Here is a 19306-nt window from a genome sequence, read left to right on the forward strand (position 1 = left end):
GGAGGAAGGGGAGCGGGTCGATTGTTTTAGTTGAGCGCCCCGGCGGTGACGTCACAGTGTCGGTGGGGTCCGGCTACCCGACGAAGTGTGCGCCGGGCGGCGGGGAGAGCTGCGGCGGAATCCCGACATTGCAGGCTCGGTTCGGCTCCCCAAGCGTTCATACGCGCAACGGGGCCGTCGAGAAAGTTGGTCTGCAGCGCCCCCGTGTGGAGGCCGGAGGAAACAACCGCGGCGAGGCTTCCGATATGGCTCCTTAGTAACCGGACGCAACTTCCAGGAAACAGACGGAGCCCAGAGAGCCGAGCTGCGTAGGACGTCCTTTTAGGTTAAACACAAGTCGACAACTGTAAAAGAATTCACCCTGGAATGGAAGGATGTTTGTCCTCTCATGCGAGGTTTACTTGGATCCAGGTGTATTTATCTCTCAATTGATTTTCAATAATTCTACACTCGGGCGCACACACTCTATCTCGCCGGCCGGGCTAGCAGTTAGCATGGTTGTTGACATCCGTACGGGCTTGTAACTTCCGGTACAGGTACGGACACATGTTGTTGTCGTTTACATTTCATTCTTCAGTATCGACACAGAAGTAGAAGCACCTGTGTTTCCGTCACGGAGGGTGTGAGAGGCGGGAGTTTCGAACTGTGAAACGGAAAGCGGCTCAGTGTGTGACGTCACACAGGGTGGATCACGGAATGGGACGTCATAGAGGACAGCCCAGGGTCTGTGACGTCATATAGGACCAGCCCGGGGTCTGTGATGTCACTGTGAGCGGGACGGACAGCGATGACACCACAACACAACAGCGGCGGCCCGCAGCAGCAGCGCATGAGCTAGTCCCGGCCAGATGTTCTCCACGGCTGGAGAGTAAGATGATACAGAGTGAGAAACAAAACCTTCGCAATGACGAGGAGGCGGTCAAAGAGCTGGTGAGTGTCGCTTTAGCGGTGTCCGATCTGGCTGTCTGTGTAACTCACACATAGAATATGATGGTAGCAGCCGTCCTCAAGTGAGTGATCGCCTTTCAGTAGAGGTCGATGGTTTCGCCCCTACGCCAGGGGCCACTGACATCGTTCTACCCTCCGGATCTTGTCGTGGCCTCTCGGCTTAGTTTCTCCCCCGGAAGACGTTCCCCCCTGTCAACGGTCCTGAGCAGAACTGAAGAATTCTTCCGGGAGAGAAACTTAAGTTCAGTTGTCCCTGATAAGATCTGACAACGATTGACTGATCTGGAGGACTGAGCCCTCCACAGTAAAATGTCTCCGCCTTGACACCCAGGGTTTCTCCCTAAAGTTAGATCCTGCAGGACAGTTTTACAACATGACACCTTACTTGAGGCTGAAATGTGAAGACGAGGCCGAGACTTCCAGAGGCTCGGTCCGTCGTTTGAGCTGTTCATGCAATGGTCTTTTTGAACGACAAAGAAGAAGATGGCGCCTTTTGTCAGACGTGACGTTCGGTGCTCATTCTTTCCAACAGTGCATGACCAATGGGATCTCCTACGAAAGGCTCGCTGAAGAAAGGAGCAATATCAGCTCGTTAGAGTTCTTCTTCTCCGGTTTTCCACGTATGGTTGGACTTTCTTTCTTCCCCAACCTCTGTCAGCTCACAATAATGGGCCAGGGCATCAAACAAATCCAAGGCCTTGAATGCTGCCCACTCCTCCAGGAGCTCTGGATTGTCCAGTGCCATCTGACTGTGAGTTTGCCTTTCGGGTCTACAGATGTGAACATTTCCCCACTGATATGTATGATAGCATGGCACTCATTGCATATTGACACACTCCTCTCCATCGCAGGAAATATCTGGACTACACAACTGCCTCCAACTCAGGAAGCTGTACTTGTATGATAATAACATATGTGAAATAAGGAATTTGGAATCGCAAGTCAACGTAGAGATCTTGTGGCTCAACAACAACTGCATAGCTCAAATGCAGGTCTGCAGCCCGAGAGGGTCACATTTCTGTATATTTAGCCAAATGTTAGCCGATTTCCCAGAACGTCTCTTTGAACCACTCGTCACATTGTGAGTCTGTGTTTGTTTCAACTCAAGGGCTTGAACTCCCTGCAAAACCTCAGAGAACTAAACCTTGCTGATAATTGTATCGAGAGGATCGGTGAGTTTTTGCTTCCTATCGTCTGTCTTTGGCCGGTTTTGCAGCAAGTTGCACTCTTGTTTAAATACAACATTTATCAAATGTATTCCAACTTCTTCTAAGGTCACAGCCTTGATCATAACACCAGCCTTCAGACTCTTAATTTCTCTGGGAACAAGATCAGCTCCTTTAAGGTAAGTTTAAAAACACGGACGGGCTCCCGCATTCCTTGTGTCGAGTTCTCATACTTACTTTTTACTTATTAAAATTCTTGGTCTGATGAAGGAGCATTTTCAAAAATTCTGATGAAATGTCAGGGTCATGATCAGTTCAGATTTTCAATTATGTCTACCAAGCACTGCGGCCAAAAAAACCCAGATGAGGTGTGAATGGTTGTTTGTCTCTGTGTGGCCCTGTGACCGGCCCAGGGTGCTTAACAAAATAAGATAATACTTAATTGATCGCCACTTGGGAATTTTCGACAATTCTACAGTAGTAGATAAAAGTGTAATAACTCAGATTATGTATGGTGGTGAGTTCATGTAAGCACATACAAAAAGAGAATGAATAAGGTTGTAGTTACTTAAAGGTTATGAGAAGAATGTTATTTATAATGAGGCTCTCTGTTGTTTTTTTTTTGGTTTGTTTTGAATTCACTGAACTCTCAGAACGGGCCCGTTATGTTTCGTTTTTGTTGGAACAGGAGCTGACGCTGCTTGCCAAGTTACCCCACCTGAGAGAGCTGGCGCTGAAAGACCCGACGTCGACACCAAACCCAGTGTGTCTGCTGTGTAATTACGCAACGCACGTTCTTTTCCACATGCCGGATCTCCAGTGCTTGGACACATACGATGTCTCCAGCAAGCAAGTGAAGGAGGCAGCTGAGGTATCGCCACCGACAGTAGCCGCTCACTGAGAAGCGCTCGATCTCTGTCGTCGCCGTTTGCCGGGTCACCTGGTTTTTCCTGGGAGGCCGAACTTGCCACTTTGTGTAGACAATAGTTAGCTTCTCTCCATGCACTTTGGAAGAGAAGGGCTATTAGCACAACAACTCACCGTCCCCTGTGCTTCAGCCTCATGGTCCTCATGGAATTATATCAGAAAGCATTCTTTGATTGAGTATACAGAGAGAGGAATACAGTTAGGCCCAGAAATATTTGGACAGTGACACAAGTTTTGTTATTTTAGCGGCTTACGAAAACATATTCAGGATACAATTATATAATCAATATGGGCTTAAAGTGCAGACCCAGCTGTAATTTGAGAGTATTCACATCCAAATTGGAGCAAGGGTTTAGGAATTACAGCTCTTTAATTCGTAGCCGCCTCTTTTTAAAGGGATCAAAAGTATTTGGACAATTGACTCAGTAGGCTGCAAAAAAATAACAAGGCTGCCTTGGCTCTTCCCTCGATAACCTGTCGTCAATTAAGCAGCTAAAAGGTCTGGAGTTGACTCCAGGTGCTGTCTTTGCATTTGGAAGCTGTTGCTGCAAACACACAACATGCGGTCAAAGGAGACCATTAAATAGACCATCTTGAGGCTGGAAAAAAAGAAGAAATCCATCAGAGAGATTGCAGAAATGTTAGGAGTGGCCAAATCAACAGTTTGGTACATTCTGAGAAAAAAAAGAGTGTGCTGGTGAGCTTGGGAACTCAAAAAGGCCTGGATGTCCACGGAAGACATCGGTGGTGGATGGTGAAGAAAAACCCCTTCACAACATCCACTCAAGTGAAGAACACTCTTCAGGAAGTAGGTGTATCAGTATCTAAGTCTACCTAATGAGAAGACTTCATGAGAGTAAATACAAAGGATTCGCCACAAGGTGGAAACCAATAATCAGCCTCAAAAATAGAAAGGCCAGAATTGACTTTGCCAAAAAAACACCAGAAGAAGCCAGCCCAGTTCTGGATCAGCATTCTTTGGACAGCTGAGACTAAGATCAACCTGTACCAGAATGATGGGAAGAAGAAGAAGAAAGCTTGGAGAAGAATTGGAACAGCTCATGATCCAAAGCACCACATCTTCTATAAAACATGGTGGAGGCAGTGTGATGGCTGGGCATGCATGGCTTCCAGTGGCACTGGATCACTTGTGTTTATTGATGATGTGACTGAAGCAGTCGGATGAATTCTGAAGTGTATCGGGATATACTTTCTGCTCAGATTCAAGCAAATGCAGCAAAGTTGATTGGACGGCGCTTCACAGTACAAATGGACAATGATCCAAAACATGCTGCAAAAGCAACTCGGGAGTTATTTTAAAGCAAAGAAATGTAATATTCTGGAATGGCCGAGTCATTCGCCAGATCTCAACCCAATCGAGCATGCATTTCATTAGCTCAAGCCAAAACATAAGGCAGAAAGACCCACAAACAAACGACAACTGAAGACAGCTGCAGTAAAGGCCTGGCAAAGCGTCACAAAGGAGGAAACCCAGCGTTTGGGGATGCCTGTGGGTTCTAGATTTCAGGCAGTCATTGCCTGCAAAGGATTCTCAACAAATTATTGAAAAGTAACATTTAAGTTAGGGTCATATTTTTGTCCAATTACTTTTGAGCCCCTGAAATGAGGAGCGTTTGTTTAAATATAACTACAATTCCTACATGTTTAATCATACATTTTTGTCCAACCCCTTGAATTAAACCTGCACTTCAATTCAGTTGTAGCTGTTTCTTTTCAAATCCAAGGTGGTAGCATGCAGAGCACAAATCATGAAGGTTGTGTCACTGCCCAAATATTTCTGGGCCTAGCTGTATACTTAGTTTATTGTGTGGATTGTAATTTAAAACGGAATTGTCTCGTTCTGACAAGTCGCTGGGCGGTCGATAGATACGTTGTCAATATTCAGTCGATGTGATGTCACATGGTGGATTTTTGTGCCATTGAAAACATTGGTGTCTAATTTTATTGTCCACATCTGGACATTGGTCTGTTAAGGTTCTGGGTTTCCATTCTTGACCTGTCATTGCAAATATAGAACATTCTTTACTTCTTTCATTGACGTATTTTAACTTGTCAAGAGATCGGGTTATGTCCAATGAGCAGAGCCTCTGCACCAAGAACAAGATTTCTATGCAGTACATGTTCATGTTAACACGTCTTTGAATGTACCGATGATTTCCTTCCCTCTGTAGTCCACCGTCATGAAGAAGATGATGTACTACAACATGCGAGTGCGCTCGGCTCAGAGGGGCCTGGTGGAGACTCGGCTTGGTCTTCTTGAGAGGAAGCAGTCTTTGTCACAGTTACCTCAGGAATGCATCCGGGCACTCAATCACAACTTCAAGATTGTATGTACAATTCCAATGTGTTGAAGCAGCCATATTGGTTGTAGTTTTCTTAGATCTAGTCTTTGGCGGTACTGCTAGACCGAGATGAACTTTCTTAGAGGTAGAGGTATAAAAATGAATCACTACAAACAATGAGAAATGGATAAATGACTATTTCTAAATGATTAGTCCAAATTAAATATATTTTTTGTATCATGTCTGTTTTAGTTTTAGTCTATTTTAACATTTTGGTCATTTAATTCCTGTATTTGTGAACCAGAAAATGACTTTCTGTGGATCATTTTAAGGAAGAGGCTTTTACTGTATTACCATTTCCAGCTGGAACGCGAGCTTTGCAAGAAATCTACCGGCATGTTTGAGAACGGCCCAGAGGGTTTAATGGATAAAAATGAGCCGACTGCAGAGCCCCGCAGTGACCCCACAATGGAGCAGAAAACACTCCGGAAAATGGAGGCTCTGAGGAGGAGACTGGCATTCTGGACCAGGAGGCTGAAGGAGTCAGTATGGCGATGGAAAGAATTTCATCTGAATAGATCTGATGCGCTTACAGTACATTCATGCTCTCCACAATGATTCCCCCTCAGGATTGAACAATGGTATGAAAACAAGTTGGCGCGAGCCACGAACATGATGGAAATCGGGGTCCAGTTTCTGCTGATGGAGCTCGAAAGTGTTGGAAATATTCGGTTGGAAGAAGGCGGCCCCGCCGACCCGTGGTAACTCATCGTAGCCACTTGCCCTGTCGTTGTCATGCCACCGCTGTTTTCGGAGCATACGTTGATGTTGATGTGCTTCGCAGGTTCACTTCGTGTAACGACCTCCTGCTTTCACGCTTCTCTCCTTCGGACTGCAAGGTCCACGGCGTGACTGGCATTAAGATCAATAAAGTGATTCGCGTCCACAACAGTGCCTTGAGGCTCCGCTTTGAGGAAAAACTCCACTCCCTCCTAGCCAGCGAAGAGTCTATTTTCTTCCCACAGTAAGTCGAACTGGACTCCTTTATGATTTGATGTCGCTGTCAATACTATTTCAACTGTGATGTGACAATCCATTGCTAGCATGCACATTTTCAAAGCAGGAATTACAGACGTCGTCTCGAATACTTATTCTACATAAATGACCCTGAGAGTGAAGAGGAGGCCATTTTGTGCATCATAGAGAAAGGATTCAAAACAGCAGAAGAAAACAGGGTTTGTATCCTCTTATAATTCTGAAGTGCAAGCGCGCCATTCCAGCTTCCCTTCCCAGTCATGTTATCCGCCGTGTCGGCATCAAAAGACGAGTCAGAATTACGTCTTACATGTAGTGATGAATGGAATGAGCGACGTTTTGCAAAAAAAGTTTTGCATGATATGTGAAAGTCCCAATACCTCACTATGAAATTCTTTTTCTAGGCCCTTGGAAAAGAAGGTGCCGTGCCTTTGTCGAACAGCCTGTTTGTGAGTGAACAGCCCAGACGTGAACGTGCAGGGATGACATGTTCGCTCAGACACAGTGGGTTCATGGTGCTCCTCATATCACGTCATCAAAATCCTGCCTGCCGCCTCCCGTCCCCAGACGTTCTGTCTCATTCCGTAGGCCACGTCGTGGTTTGCAAGGTGTTTCTGGGCCAGACCAGCCCTGTGCGAGAAGGGGAGCCGGTGGACAGGAGCAACTACCCCAGATCGTCCTCTGTGTATTGCAACGTGGAGGTTAAGCCTTGGACTGGAATGAGTGAGGGTATATCACGTGTATGAGGATATGAGAAGGCACGATCTTTCACATTGCCCAGATTGCACAATGTCATCACAACCTTGCGTCCTTTTCTTTAGAGAGACCCTCCTCCTCCTCCAAATCCCCAGCCGTCTCTCAGTGCGGCGCCAGACGGAGGCAGTGGTTTGTCTTCGACCACGAGCTGGTGTTGCCTGAGTACATCATATATTTTGACTTCATCTCTGAAGTAATTAGCCTTTAATTCTTGTTTGTGTTTTGTTGTCGAACACCTTGAGCAGCCATATTGTCCCTGCATGCCAGGTACTACGCGACTCTGGTTGTAAAGCACTTCTTTTCCCTGTAGCACACAATGATATTAATATTCAAACAACCAATAACATCAAATACATGATTGTGACAAGCATTGCCGTGAAATGTGGCAGTTGCACAATGAGTTAGTACAGTTGTAATATCCTCCATCCTCCTGTGACAGGACCTTGGAGGAGGAAACTAACAAAGCGGGATGTTGTCAGATGTAGACTTAGATACACATAAGCTTTATTGATCCCATGACAGGGAAATTCAGTTGTTACCGCAGCATTACACATAGTGCAAATAGTGGTAGTAGACAGGAAAAGTAATAAAGATAAAAAAAAATACACGCAACAATATAAACAGCAGAAAAAAAAAAAAAAAATATGAGAGAAACAAAAAGTAATACCCAGTGACTGTAGGTAGTGCAAAATAGGGATGGAGTTGTTTGGGTAGTGAAAAAAGGAAAGAGCATTTTGGGAGGCTTGGGAGCAGTGCCGGCACTGTGCTGCTTGCAGAAAAAGTGTGTCTGTGCTTGCGTTATTGAACAGTCACACAGCCAAGGAGGGAGGACCCGCAATAGTGCTCCTTCTTGAAACGAGGATGCCGCATGTTTGCTGATTTAGCCATAATCACCCGTCATTGCTCATCAATGATGAGGGTGAGATAAAACGAGTGGCTGCTGATGGTTCATTACACAATATCAAGGTCAACATGGCGCTGAAGTCATGAAATTCTGTCAGAGCCTTTTGGTGGAGGCCTACAACCCTGTGGTGGTCAGTTTTCATTTTATACACACATTTATCTGGAGTCTTCGGGTGGTGTAACTGAACAACCCTCGGTTCTGAGCTAACAGTGACCTCTTCGGAACATGGACGCACAGTCGTTCCCTGAGGTGATGATTGTCGTTCTGACCTCCTGAAAACCCTGGTTTACATTTTTCAAAATTATGAACCAGTCTGCCTATGAGCGTTTTACAAATTGTAAGCTGTGCTGCTAACAGGACCAAAACCATTCTGCGCTGCTGGAGCACAGCTTGGAGAGACAAGTGCAGCCTTCCATTGATGTCCTTTTTGACCAGGAGGTCCTCCGCATGGAGCCTGTGCTTAAGTCTCAGCCTAAGTTGTTGAGGTTGGATAAGAAAAGTCTCCTGAGTGTCGCAAGAGCCAACATTCTCAGCCAGATCACTGTGAGTCCTTTGGCTTCAGGTTTTATTGAAAGCCAGTCTGCAAGTGGATGGTAATGTGTGTGTCCACTGTGCAGGTGCTGAACCTTCACAGCAACAGTCTCAGCAGGATAAAGGAGATATCCCACCTCAAGTCTCTGCGACATCTGACCATCAGCTTCAATGAGTTCACACGCCTGGATGACATGTCTTACCTGGTGAGAGAGACATCACCGAGCTTCAAGTTAGCACTTTTTGACCATGGTCTGAGGTGTGAGCTATTCTCACCCACCCCTTCTGTTGCCTTAATTCAGCCTAAGCTGGAGTTCCTGGATGCCAGCTATAACCATGCAGGGACTCTAGAAGGGCTGAGGGGGTTACCGCAGCTCAAACAGCTGGACGTGCGCTCCAACAAGTTAACCAATGCCAGACAGGATGTAGCCGTGCTGAGAAAACACACACCCGCCTTGCAGAAACTGGACACGCGATACAACCCATGGAACAGGGTGCGTCCAGACGCCTGGTTCCGTTCGTACTGGTCCCGCGCAGCATAGATACGCCGGTGGCATGGAATGAGCTCCTCTATGTTCCTTTCAGCTGGAGTCCGTCAGAATGACCTTACTGGGTCGTCTCACAACTCTCACCCACCTGGATGATGTGTTGGTCGGGGAAGAAGAAGCAGCCGACGCTGTCCAGTTGGTTTCTGGGTGCAAGATTAACCAGGTTACTCTTTTGCACATTTCAGACTAGTAATACTAGTAATTCCTCCTTTTCTAACGTTCGGTCTGTTGAAAATGCAAGATGGCAATAAGCGATGACCTGCTCCGATGAAGGGCACGGCATCCCTGCGCCTAAGAACGGCTTGTAACCCAGTCACATCCGTGGACAGGCGTGTCTATTGGCTCACTCTCGGACCAGCGATGAACGCCCTCGAAGCCTGAGTCTGCTGTCAACGGCCCAGCTCCTGTGTCGCCTCAGCGCGGCGCCCTGGGCCCCCAGCCAGGACCTGGAGCCAGACTGGACGGCAAAGGTCAGCTGCGCATGTGTCGTCGGCCCTTCGAAGGAAAGACGACCTATTCCCTTTTGGGAGGAGACCGGAGCGGGAAGACACGTAGAGACGCTGACACGTGGCAACCCAAACAATCGACGAACGCTGACATTGGCAGCGCCTGCTGTAAATCATCCATCCCTCCAGTCTCTGACGTGTGCATGTTTGTCTCGACTAGATCACGGCCCTGAATCTTGACAACCAGAGGATTTCCAAACTGATCAATCTGAATAAGCTGGTCAATCTCCGCTGGGCTTCCTTTAACGACAACATCATCTCCAGAGTGGAAGGTCTGGACTGCTGCGCGAGGCTGGAAGAGCTCTCCCTCAATAATAACAACATCAGCACACTCAATGGTGAGCCTCACTCTGGTTGTGGACACACAACAAGTGTCTGTCAGACTTTTCTTTCCCTCTCTATCCCTTTCAGGTCTCTCTGAGCTGCACTGTCTCGGCAAGCTGAGCATGAACGGAAATAAGCTGTCGTGTCTGGACAGCCCGGCCCTGGATCGCCTGCCCAACCTGTCCTTTCTGTCCGTGGAGAATAACAGCATCGCCTCCCTGCATGGCGTCCAGAGAGTTCCCTCCCTTCTCGAGCTCTATATTGGCAACAACCAAATTTCTACGTCTCGAGATATTTACCATCTAAAGGCTGGTATTCAGTTTTACGGCTTGCAATTTATTCTTGTATCCCGTCAATTAATTGATCTCTCCTTGTTTTCAGGGATTGAAAAACCTCATCATTTTGGATCTGTATGGGAACCCGCTGGCCGAGAGATTACCCAACTATCGGATGTATGTGGTGTTCCAGCTGCCCTTCCTGAAAGCTCTGGATGGTTTTGCGGTAGTATGTGTCAACAGCTGCACGACTTGATATATTACCAGCATTCACACCTTTCTTTTGAAGCAGAATCCGCTTTTATTTTCCAGGGGAGGGATTTGATTCATGTCTCTCAAATACCCGTACTGAATGGCCATGTTACAAAACATTTCAAATGCTAATGCACAGATACACTGCTTTCAAAAACACATGAAGGAGGCGGATGGAGAATAGTGCGAGGACTACAAAGCAGCATTTACTGGAATTAATTTGGGATTGTTACCTTAAATGAGAATGATTGATAGTCGTGTTCCCCAGGAAGTAGCGGAGTGTGAAAGTGCAAGAGACATGTTTGGTGGAAGACTTACACCCGACATGGTCACGGAGAAGCTGGGCCATTCAAACTACACGGAGCTCACATACCTCACCCTGCAGTCCTGCTCCATCAGGTAACAGCCGCCTTCATCTCGAGTCTGGTACGCCAGAAAGCTTTTACAAAAAGTGTTTTTTTTTTTCTCCCACAGGATGGTGGATCTCACCCCACCTGACCTGTTCTTTAACCTACAGAGCGTCAGCTTGGATCACAACAACCTCACCTCCTTCTCTGGTCTTATCCACCTGCCCAATGTCAAAGTACAAGCGGCAGTGCAAGTCACACACACACACACGCTCGCTCGCTTTCCACATGTTCAATATCTCCGGTGTCATGTTTGCAGGCTCTTTGTTTAAACTACAACCACGTTGAGTCCATCCTACCCAGACAGAAGACCCATTTGACTAGCAGACAGATGCTGTACAACAAGGTTCACTCCAGCGGTTATGGCCAACAGAGCCAATCAAAAGGAAGGTAACTGCACGGCGTAGGCTTTTCGAAAGTGCTACACTCTGATCCTGATCCGTGGGCCGAAAGTCAAAGTTCCCCCCCGCGGCCATTAGGAGGCAGCACCGACCCGCTGAAGTCCAGCTGCGGACGCTGTCGGTCCCTGTGGGTGTGGACTCTGAACTCATGCGGTTCTGTTTTAAACTTTAGGTTCAGCTGCGGCAGGCCCGACGTGTGCTGATGAGGCTGTATATACCGGCAAAGGCACACGGTGAAATTGTTCCCTTTTTGCAGGCAGCCTGCATGTCATGTGAAAAATGAAGAACATCCCAGCATCCTTTTTGTATAACCCTGACTAAAGGCGATGCCCTGAATATCAAGAGTTTTTTTTTTTTTTTTTTTTTTGCCCTGGCCGCAATTACCTTTTGGTGGTCTGCACCGTGAAGTCGTTCAGGTCAAATGAGGCAGCAGGAAGAGGAAAAGGGTGTTCATTTATAAACTGCCATTCTCTTTTGAAGGGAAGCCGGAGGAAGCGGCAGCCTGGAGCCCCTGATGGCCAGCCTGGAGGTGCTGCATTTGAGCCACAATGGCATCTCCAGTATGGCCAATCTGCAGCTCAGCAGGCTCACCAATCTTAAAGCACTCTTCCTCCAAGGTAGGGTGTAGGGTGCCGCCTCTCACTCACAAAACCCCTCTCAAATGTGCAGTGAAAAGGCAAATATTGAGAGCAGAGTCTCCCACACACCCAGGGCCAGGTGGGAGATGAGAGGCGAAGAAAAGAACGGCTGACTTTCTTTTCAACTACTTCTGATAGCCTTCCATTGACCTTTGCTTTGCCAGAGTGATTTGTCCCACAATGTCTTCTCTGCCTTTGCTTAGAAACCTTTCAGAGTTGGCTCTGCAATTTCAGAGCCTTTCACACAAGTGACAGACAACAAATACCACGCCGGTGTTTGGACGGCCTTAACACGCTGCCTGTTACCCTTTGGCAGAGAGAGACGTCCACTCTTGAGTGCTGTTTATGGAAATACAGAGATTTCTGCATTTTGTTTTGATGACTTGTCCCTTCTCCAGGGAATGAGATCAGCCAGGTGGAAGGCTTGGAGGGGCTTCACCAGCTCAGGGAGCTCGTGTTAGACAGAAACCGTATCAAATCCCTGGCTGAGAACTCCTTCATCTCCCAGGGTGTCCTGCTGGAGCTGCATCTGGCGGAGAACCGGCTCCGCGGGCTCAACAACCTGTACCCGCTTGCAGAGCTCCGTAAACTCTACCTCGGCATGAACAAGCTGCAGGTATGTCTCGGGCTCCGCTACCATCCTCACCCGCTTGAAATTTTCAATCAATATTCAAATGTTTTTCCTTGGAGCTCAAATGCCTCACAATCCCCCCGGTGACTGTCAGGGTCAGGCATACTTGGTACAGTTTTCTTGTTTTGGCACAAACTTTTAATCACTGTCGGATATGCAAGGTGTATCTTCAGAACGAGAATGTGTATTTCAGTGTGCAGCTTTATTGCTTTGCCCCGCAGTTGCTTAAAGTAGGACATGAAGTATAGTAATCATTACTCATTATCAACAGCGGGGACAAGTGAGGGCTAGCATTAGGGGGAATCAGGTTTGATTGAAGGTCAAGACTTTGTGTGTAAAGACGGATGGGAAAAGCATGTAATCAGTTGCTCAGCATACATCTCCTCCTCACCCAGCACGAGTGATTTGCACTTTTGTCGCCCATTCCTTTCAGCCTATTTAATATTTTCACGTGTTCAATTAAGAGCAACAATCACCCGCAGCAGAGTCTTCGCCGGGGGTGTCGGTGGATCCCAGCCGTGAACCTCGGAATGATTGAAAGCAGCCACGCGCCCTGCTGTGTGTCCAAGCTCTCACGAAATTAAAGAGCGCTCGCACATGTAATCTCTCCCATCGGCTGCTTCTGCACACCAAAATTAGGAGACGTCCAACCTCGTTGGGCGAAGCTCCGCTTTCACCGCGCGGTCGACGGCAGTTCGTGTAAAAAACAAACTTCGGGTGGTTGGAGGGAATGAAAGTGTCCTCCTCTGCTGTTTCTCGTAGGACATCACAGAACTTGATAAGCTGGAAGTCCTTTCCTCCCTGACGGAGCTGTCTGTGGTTGGCAACCCTGTGAGTATTTCACTGTGCCCGTAAGGTGTCGTTAAAAGCTTTCCACGGGGATGTGAAGTCGCCGTCATTCATCGGCTCGCCCCCCCCCCCCCCCCCTGCTCGACATGTCATCCGAAGCAGGCTCTCAAGTCCTCCTTCTCGCATCTCCGACCCGGAACGCCAACCCAGTGTAGCTGTGTAGTTCAAAATTAAGCGATTACACGACGGGCCGTCTGCTGTGCCTCGAACTGGCCGGCATCGCAGACAAATCCGTTGACCAAATGGCGAGTGTCGTTGGCCCGGTTACGTCCCCCATCTGGAGCTTGCGGAATTAGGCCTGAGCGGAGCTCGCGGCCCAGGGCCTCCCCGCGCGGTCCACGGGGCCACGCTCAGCTGTGGCAGCCTCTTTGCCGCTTCGCCCCATCCCCCGTGCCTTCCCGGAGGGCGGGTTAATCTGCCAGGGGGTAGAGGCCAGCTGCCCCTCTGGAGACAATGCCTCCTGCTGTTGACTGCGTGAGATCGCTACTTCGCCCGCGGTCGCTGGCCAAAATCAGCCTCCTCTGGACATTTATTGGCACACACTGGCAACTTCATCCCAGCAGCACTGTCCTGCACGGACCTACGGCTCTGCGACCGGACAGGCTGGGTATGTTCCCTGGCCAGGGGCTGCGATCTGCCGTTGACAGCTGGGTCACCGGAGTAGCCGCTGGGAACACGGCCGCTCCGCCGGGACCCGCATAGCATCACGTGTCTCCCAAGAGGCCCCGTTAGGTCTCGTCAGGAAAAAGCCGAACACCAGACTGGCCGGATTGGGGGATTCAAACAGGTCTGTTTCTGTCTTCCAGGTGGCTCGGAACTCTCTCCACAGGCCGGCGGTCGTGCTTCATCTGTCTCAGTTGCAGGTCTTGGACGGAGTGAAGGTCACGCTGGAGGAGAGAACCAGGGCCGAGCTCCTCAGTGCAGACGCCTCTGTGAGAACACCGTGCACTCATATTAGCGCGCGCACAAGTACGGGCGTTTCAGCCAGCTGACAGAAGACGGGGCGCAGATAGATAGACGTGTCTGTGTCCGACTGAGTTGACGTTCGTGGGGTGAGAGAGCGGGACAGTAATTCTCCCGCAGCTCTGAATTAAAAGCAGCCTAAGCCTGCTGGCATCATCCTGCTGATTAGATGAAATGTGCCCGGCCGATAATGCACCAGTGGATTTACTCCCTATTAGCCAGGTCAACCCGGCCCCCTCCCATGTGGAAAACAGAGGAGGGATCCTCGGTTTTCTCATTAAAACACAAACCTCCCCCTATTCAGACGCATAACTGCCGTGTCAGTTATTTCTGTTGCTGCCTGCGTCCACCTTTGTTTGATTTGAACACTGTTATTGATGAGTAGTAATTACAGTTACAGTATCAGATGCCTGTATATGCGGAACAACGGGCGATCTCATCAGCAGCCCTCTGCCAAGCGAGTGGGCGGAGAGGACAAACTGGAGTGACAGTGGCTGGACGCCGTGTTAACGCCGGGCTGAACAGAGGAGGCCTCTGTAGCTGCGCCTCGGATTTGGTGCGGCCTTCCACTAATGATCCCATATGTGTTTAAAGCCGTGCTCGCAGTGTCCCGGAGCTTCTTTTCCTCCCACGGAAATCAACATTCCCGGACATCTTTCCCTCATGCCTCGAACGACCCTGCTACGAGGGATGAGCCTAAGACAGAACTTCATGCACGGCCACGATCTCCTCCCCACGAACATGGAAGAGGTCCAGCCTCATTACGCTTACAAGTGTGAGTTTGGCAAACCCGCGCCGGGCTTTCTGTACTCTGAACGCACGCTGCTTCCGGCGCGCTCACCTCGACAACATGTTTATTCCAAATCACAGACAGGAAGCAGAAGCACAGCCACGCAGCTCGAAGCAGCCACGCCGACATCACCTTCAGACACATCAGGAGAACCGAAGGGAACCGAGTCGTCATCTCGTACCCCGGCCAGGAGCAGGACAGCAGGTCGGAAAGGGCAACCTTACCATTGCCGTGAAAAGTGAGGGGAACCGCGTGACGACCGCTCGCTCACATTGTTCTATTACAGGTTCCAGAATGATGGGTGACCTCCAGGCGTGCAGCTGCCCAAGACCCCGCCGCACCTGGCAACAATGCAACGGACCGCCTGACTCTTTAAAACACGCGTTTGTATGATATCTGTGTCACTCGTTGATTTTATTTGGTTTGAAGAGTATGAGGCCACTTTATCCAGGCCTGTGTTGCTTCCGCTTAAAGTGCTTTAAAACGACCGGGACTTAATTTTCCATCCACATATGTGGATCACTAACTATGGTAATCTGAGGATGAGAGGGTTTGGTGTCATTTCTGCCGATATCCCATCCTTGGCCCAGAACAAGTGAAAAAACACCCACAGATGTGAGGACGCGTGAGGCTGGCATTCTGCATCCATCGGGTCAAACGCATCCCCGACAAGTGGATAATCCAGCTTTAGCACACCTCTCTGTGGACAGTAATCTGCAGTCACTCAGATAAAGATGTAATCTTGAATGAAGTCCAAATGGATTTCAGAGATTGTCAGTTTCATCATGTTAGCCTCTTTTCAAAAAGCCAACCGCAATGTCGTAAATCTTGTGTGTCGCATCTGGGGAAGAGACATTTTTTGTGTCACACAGACTCACGATAGTTCACAAAAAAAAACTAAAAAAAAAAAAAACACGCAAGCGGCCTCTCGGTGTGAAATGTCTCTCCCACGATGTGGAAGTGCTTTTCTGCCTTGTTTTCCTGAAAGACTCAACACGGAACTGAGCTGAAAAGCGATCCATGTCATTTGTACAGAGCTGTGAATATGGAGCGTGTCTGCCCGGCCACTAGGTGTCCTTGGAGCTCCATTTCTTCCAAATTGATGCTCTCGCTGGTGAACCCACAAGGAATTTACCTTTGGCCCTGCGCGAGTAATCTATCAGCTGATATGTGCGTGTATGTTTTCGGTTGGTTTCCCGTCCGTGGGGCTTTGGCTGAGCGTCCAAGGCAGCAGGAGGGAAAAGCTTTCCCCCAAACAAGCTCCTCTAATGCATGTACTTAACTTCACTTAATTTGTGTTAACTCCCAGCATTAAGAGGGGCTAATGACTGTGCAAGTGAGTGCACTGTCATTACCTAGCTCTGCCTGACATCAAATGGCAGCTGATGGATTCATGGACACACACACAAAGGAAACGAAAGCACAGATTTGGGGGACCGTTGAGAGTACTTTAATGCATTGAGCGTCGGAAGGGATGATTATGTTTTAGATCCCTGTACTGTATGTGCAGTATGGATATATCGGAAAGTTAAACGTGATGCCATGCCGGCTTGTGCGCAGTGCAAACCGGTGGGTGTCTGCGCCTCGCACGGTGTGTTTATCTTTGCATATCAGTCAGAATTTCAACATGAAAATGAAATTAATAATTCATCAGATCTTCCTGAGACCAGATGCACTGCTGGCCCCCGTCGCCCCGTCCTCACTCCTCCATGTGACCGGATCACATGGACGGTAGCTGTTTTAATGGGATTGCATGTGACAGGTTATGTTTTCATCTACTTGATCCGGGGCCTGGATCTGGTGGGAAGAAACAGGAGGAGGAGAGAGGGATAGGGAATGGAGAGGGAAATAGAGATGGTCTCTGCTGTTGTAATCTGAATTCATAATTCGACATGTTTGGGCTTGTCATGCATCAGTTATAGATGATGACCCCCACCACCACCATCCCCACTGACACACACACACACACACACACACACACACACAAACCCCACATGCTCTGTATGGGGCCATTACTGCTGGTCCACTAACTCCCTACATTTGCTGTGTCTATGCATTCAGAGCACCATTAGTCCAAGACTCTGTGAATAATTGCTGAATGGAGCGTATTTGCAGTGCTATATGCTCAAGTTCCAGTGTTGGGGGTTGTGGTGTGGGTGACATGAGAGGGCTGAGGACGGCGATTGATGTTTTATGCGGAAGACCATAATCCATTTTGAGCACGGCTTATTGGAACATTTTGCAAGGTACATCCAGCAGATGAACAACATCAAACCCCACATTCATGGTAGAGATTGGCCGGCTCGTATTATGTTTAGACACGCCGCGGAAGTTACAATCACACCTACGTTATCATTCGACTTGAAATTACCGTCGTAAAAATGACATTAAGGCAACTGACTGCGGGTCATCAACAAGATATAAATCATTTTGTTTCCAAAAGGTGCATTTAATGTCCCGAGTTCATTTTTTTTTCTATCTGTAAATACATCTGTCATTCAAAATCAATCTTGTTGTATTGCCTCTGTTGAAATCTTGTCATTGAATTATTTTTGTCATTTGTCATTTTCCTGCAAATTGTTTACCGCAAGGCTCCCTGGAATAAAGAGGGAATGAAAGGAGAAAATACACAAGAATGGACGGAGCCTCAATTAGACTGAATAGGAAAATGTGTTTATTTTGAGCAAAGATTTTGGTGGGAGCACCGAGGTGCTATTCATGTATCACATCACCAAACTGGTTCGCCATCACACCGTTCAACCACACAAAGCATGCTGGGCGCTTGTAAATGACCAGTGATGGAAAGTTACCGGGCCATTTACTCGAGTGGTTTACTTTGGTACAATTGCAGAGTACTTACATTTCCATTTGATCCTGTGCTATACTTCCACTTCGCCGGGTTTTACAGGGAACGTGTACATTCCTCTCACCTGCACTTGCTCGACAGCACTGAACCTTCAAATGAAATAGTACATTCTAACGTTTTAATAATATTATCTTGTTCAGTTTGGAGTTGCTTTCTCCACAGAAATGTTTGAATTTTGCGGATTGGGCTTAAATAGAACTTATTGATTCACGAGAAAGAAGCACCGTGATGGAGAAGTCGCGCTAATATTCTGCTTCGTATGAATTGACCAAGGCTTTAAAATTCCCTTTGTACATTTTACATTTGAAATAACACACTTTAACAATATAAGCCCATGTGCGGCTCAAGTGTCTTTATTTGTCTCAGGCTCAGATCTCAGATCTCAGATCTCAGGCTGAGACGTGTTTGGACTGACGGGCTCTTTGCTTGTTATAGTTCATCTTTTACACCGAGCAGAAACTGCTCTTTCAAGATGACAATGAAACGGCCTTCAGCCCTCCTCGTGCCTGCTGCCACAAAGAAGAAGAACAACAACAAACACCTCGATCCCCCTTGTTCCAGATAATGGTCGTTCTTTGTGTTGATACTATTGTGGCCTTCTTAGTTGGTTTAATGGATCAAATCGGGAGTCCAGTTTTCACCTCTCTAATCATTTTGAGAGGAAGGTATTTGATCAAAATAACTTTCATTGTAATGAAATCCCGCAGTGCTTGTTGAATTTATTCTTTTTCCATAAGGGCCGCGATAATGTCGGTGGGACTGAGCGAAGCGGGCTCAATTCCGGATTGAAAATTCCAACAACCAGCAACCTTTCATACTAGAGCATCAAAGAATAAAACTCATAATAAACAGAATCCAGGCTCAGGATTATGCGACACGCGTCGCACTTTGTGTTGGTTAGTAAACGCCTCGTATATTTTCACTGAATATCTTTTCAGCTGTTTTTCCACCTCGAACTGATCCCCCTGTTTACACCCGGTTGTTTCAGCCTGTAAAAGTAAATGCAGTTGTTCAAGGTTACCCCTTATTTAGACCTTGTGGCGAACCATCAGCATGAGTGGGTTAGCAGTGTGTGCATGTGTGTGTGGATGGATGTATATTATGTGTGTGTGTGTGTGTGTGTGTGTGTGTGTGTGTGTGTGTGTGTGTGTGTGTGTGTGTGAATAGAATAGAATGCTCCTTTTATCATCCCACTGTGGGGAATTTTCTATTTGCACATCAGAAAGTGGACAGTGCAGTAGTAATTGTGTTGCAAATGCAATAACTTAAAAACGGTGGCTTACAAA

General features: G+C 47.7%; 1 protein-coding gene across 4 annotated transcripts; it reads left to right on the plus strand.

Moving 5' to 3' along the window:
* Positions 1–7: 7 nt before the first annotated feature.
* On the plus strand, positions 8–17186 carry lrrc9 (leucine rich repeat containing 9). Of its 4 annotated transcripts, none has more exons than XM_086152814.1 (32): positions 8–930; positions 1481–1699; positions 1800–1940; positions 2057–2120; positions 2223–2293; positions 2803–2985; positions 5234–5389; positions 5708–5886; positions 5974–6105; positions 6189–6368; positions 6465–6579; positions 6784–6883; positions 6968–7108; positions 7201–7328; positions 8397–8582; positions 8657–8776; positions 8873–9064; positions 9156–9281; positions 9448–9588; positions 9785–9962; positions 10036–10256; positions 10330–10452; positions 10744–10874; positions 10950–11058; positions 11142–11272; positions 11764–11900; positions 12320–12537; positions 13315–13383; positions 14208–14333; positions 14959–15139; positions 15235–15358; positions 15441–17186. In XM_086152814.1, exons 1-32 carry the CDS (start codon positions 874–876, stop codon positions 15457–15459), a joined length of 4398 nt encoding a protein of 1465 aa, XP_086008940.1. In that variant the 5' UTR covers positions 8–873; the 3' UTR covers positions 15460–17186. The 4 variants fall into 4 exon arrangements, 3 of the variants coding, with proteins under 3 accessions (XP_086008940.1, XP_086008949.1, XP_086008931.1); XM_086152823.1 differs by having other exon boundaries at positions 6968–7102; XM_086152805.1 differs by having other exon boundaries at positions 199–411; positions 578–930; positions 6468–6579; positions 6784–7108.
* The last annotated feature ends 2120 nt before the right edge of the window (positions 17187–19306 follow it).

The sequence above is a fragment of the Fistularia commersonii genome, chromosome 1, assembly GCF_037954325.1.
Source record: "Fistularia commersonii isolate RoL2024-O1a breed Wild chromosome 1, RoL_Fcom_v1.0, whole genome shotgun sequence".
NCBI lineage: Eukaryota > Metazoa > Chordata > Actinopteri > Syngnathiformes > Fistulariidae > Fistularia > Fistularia commersonii.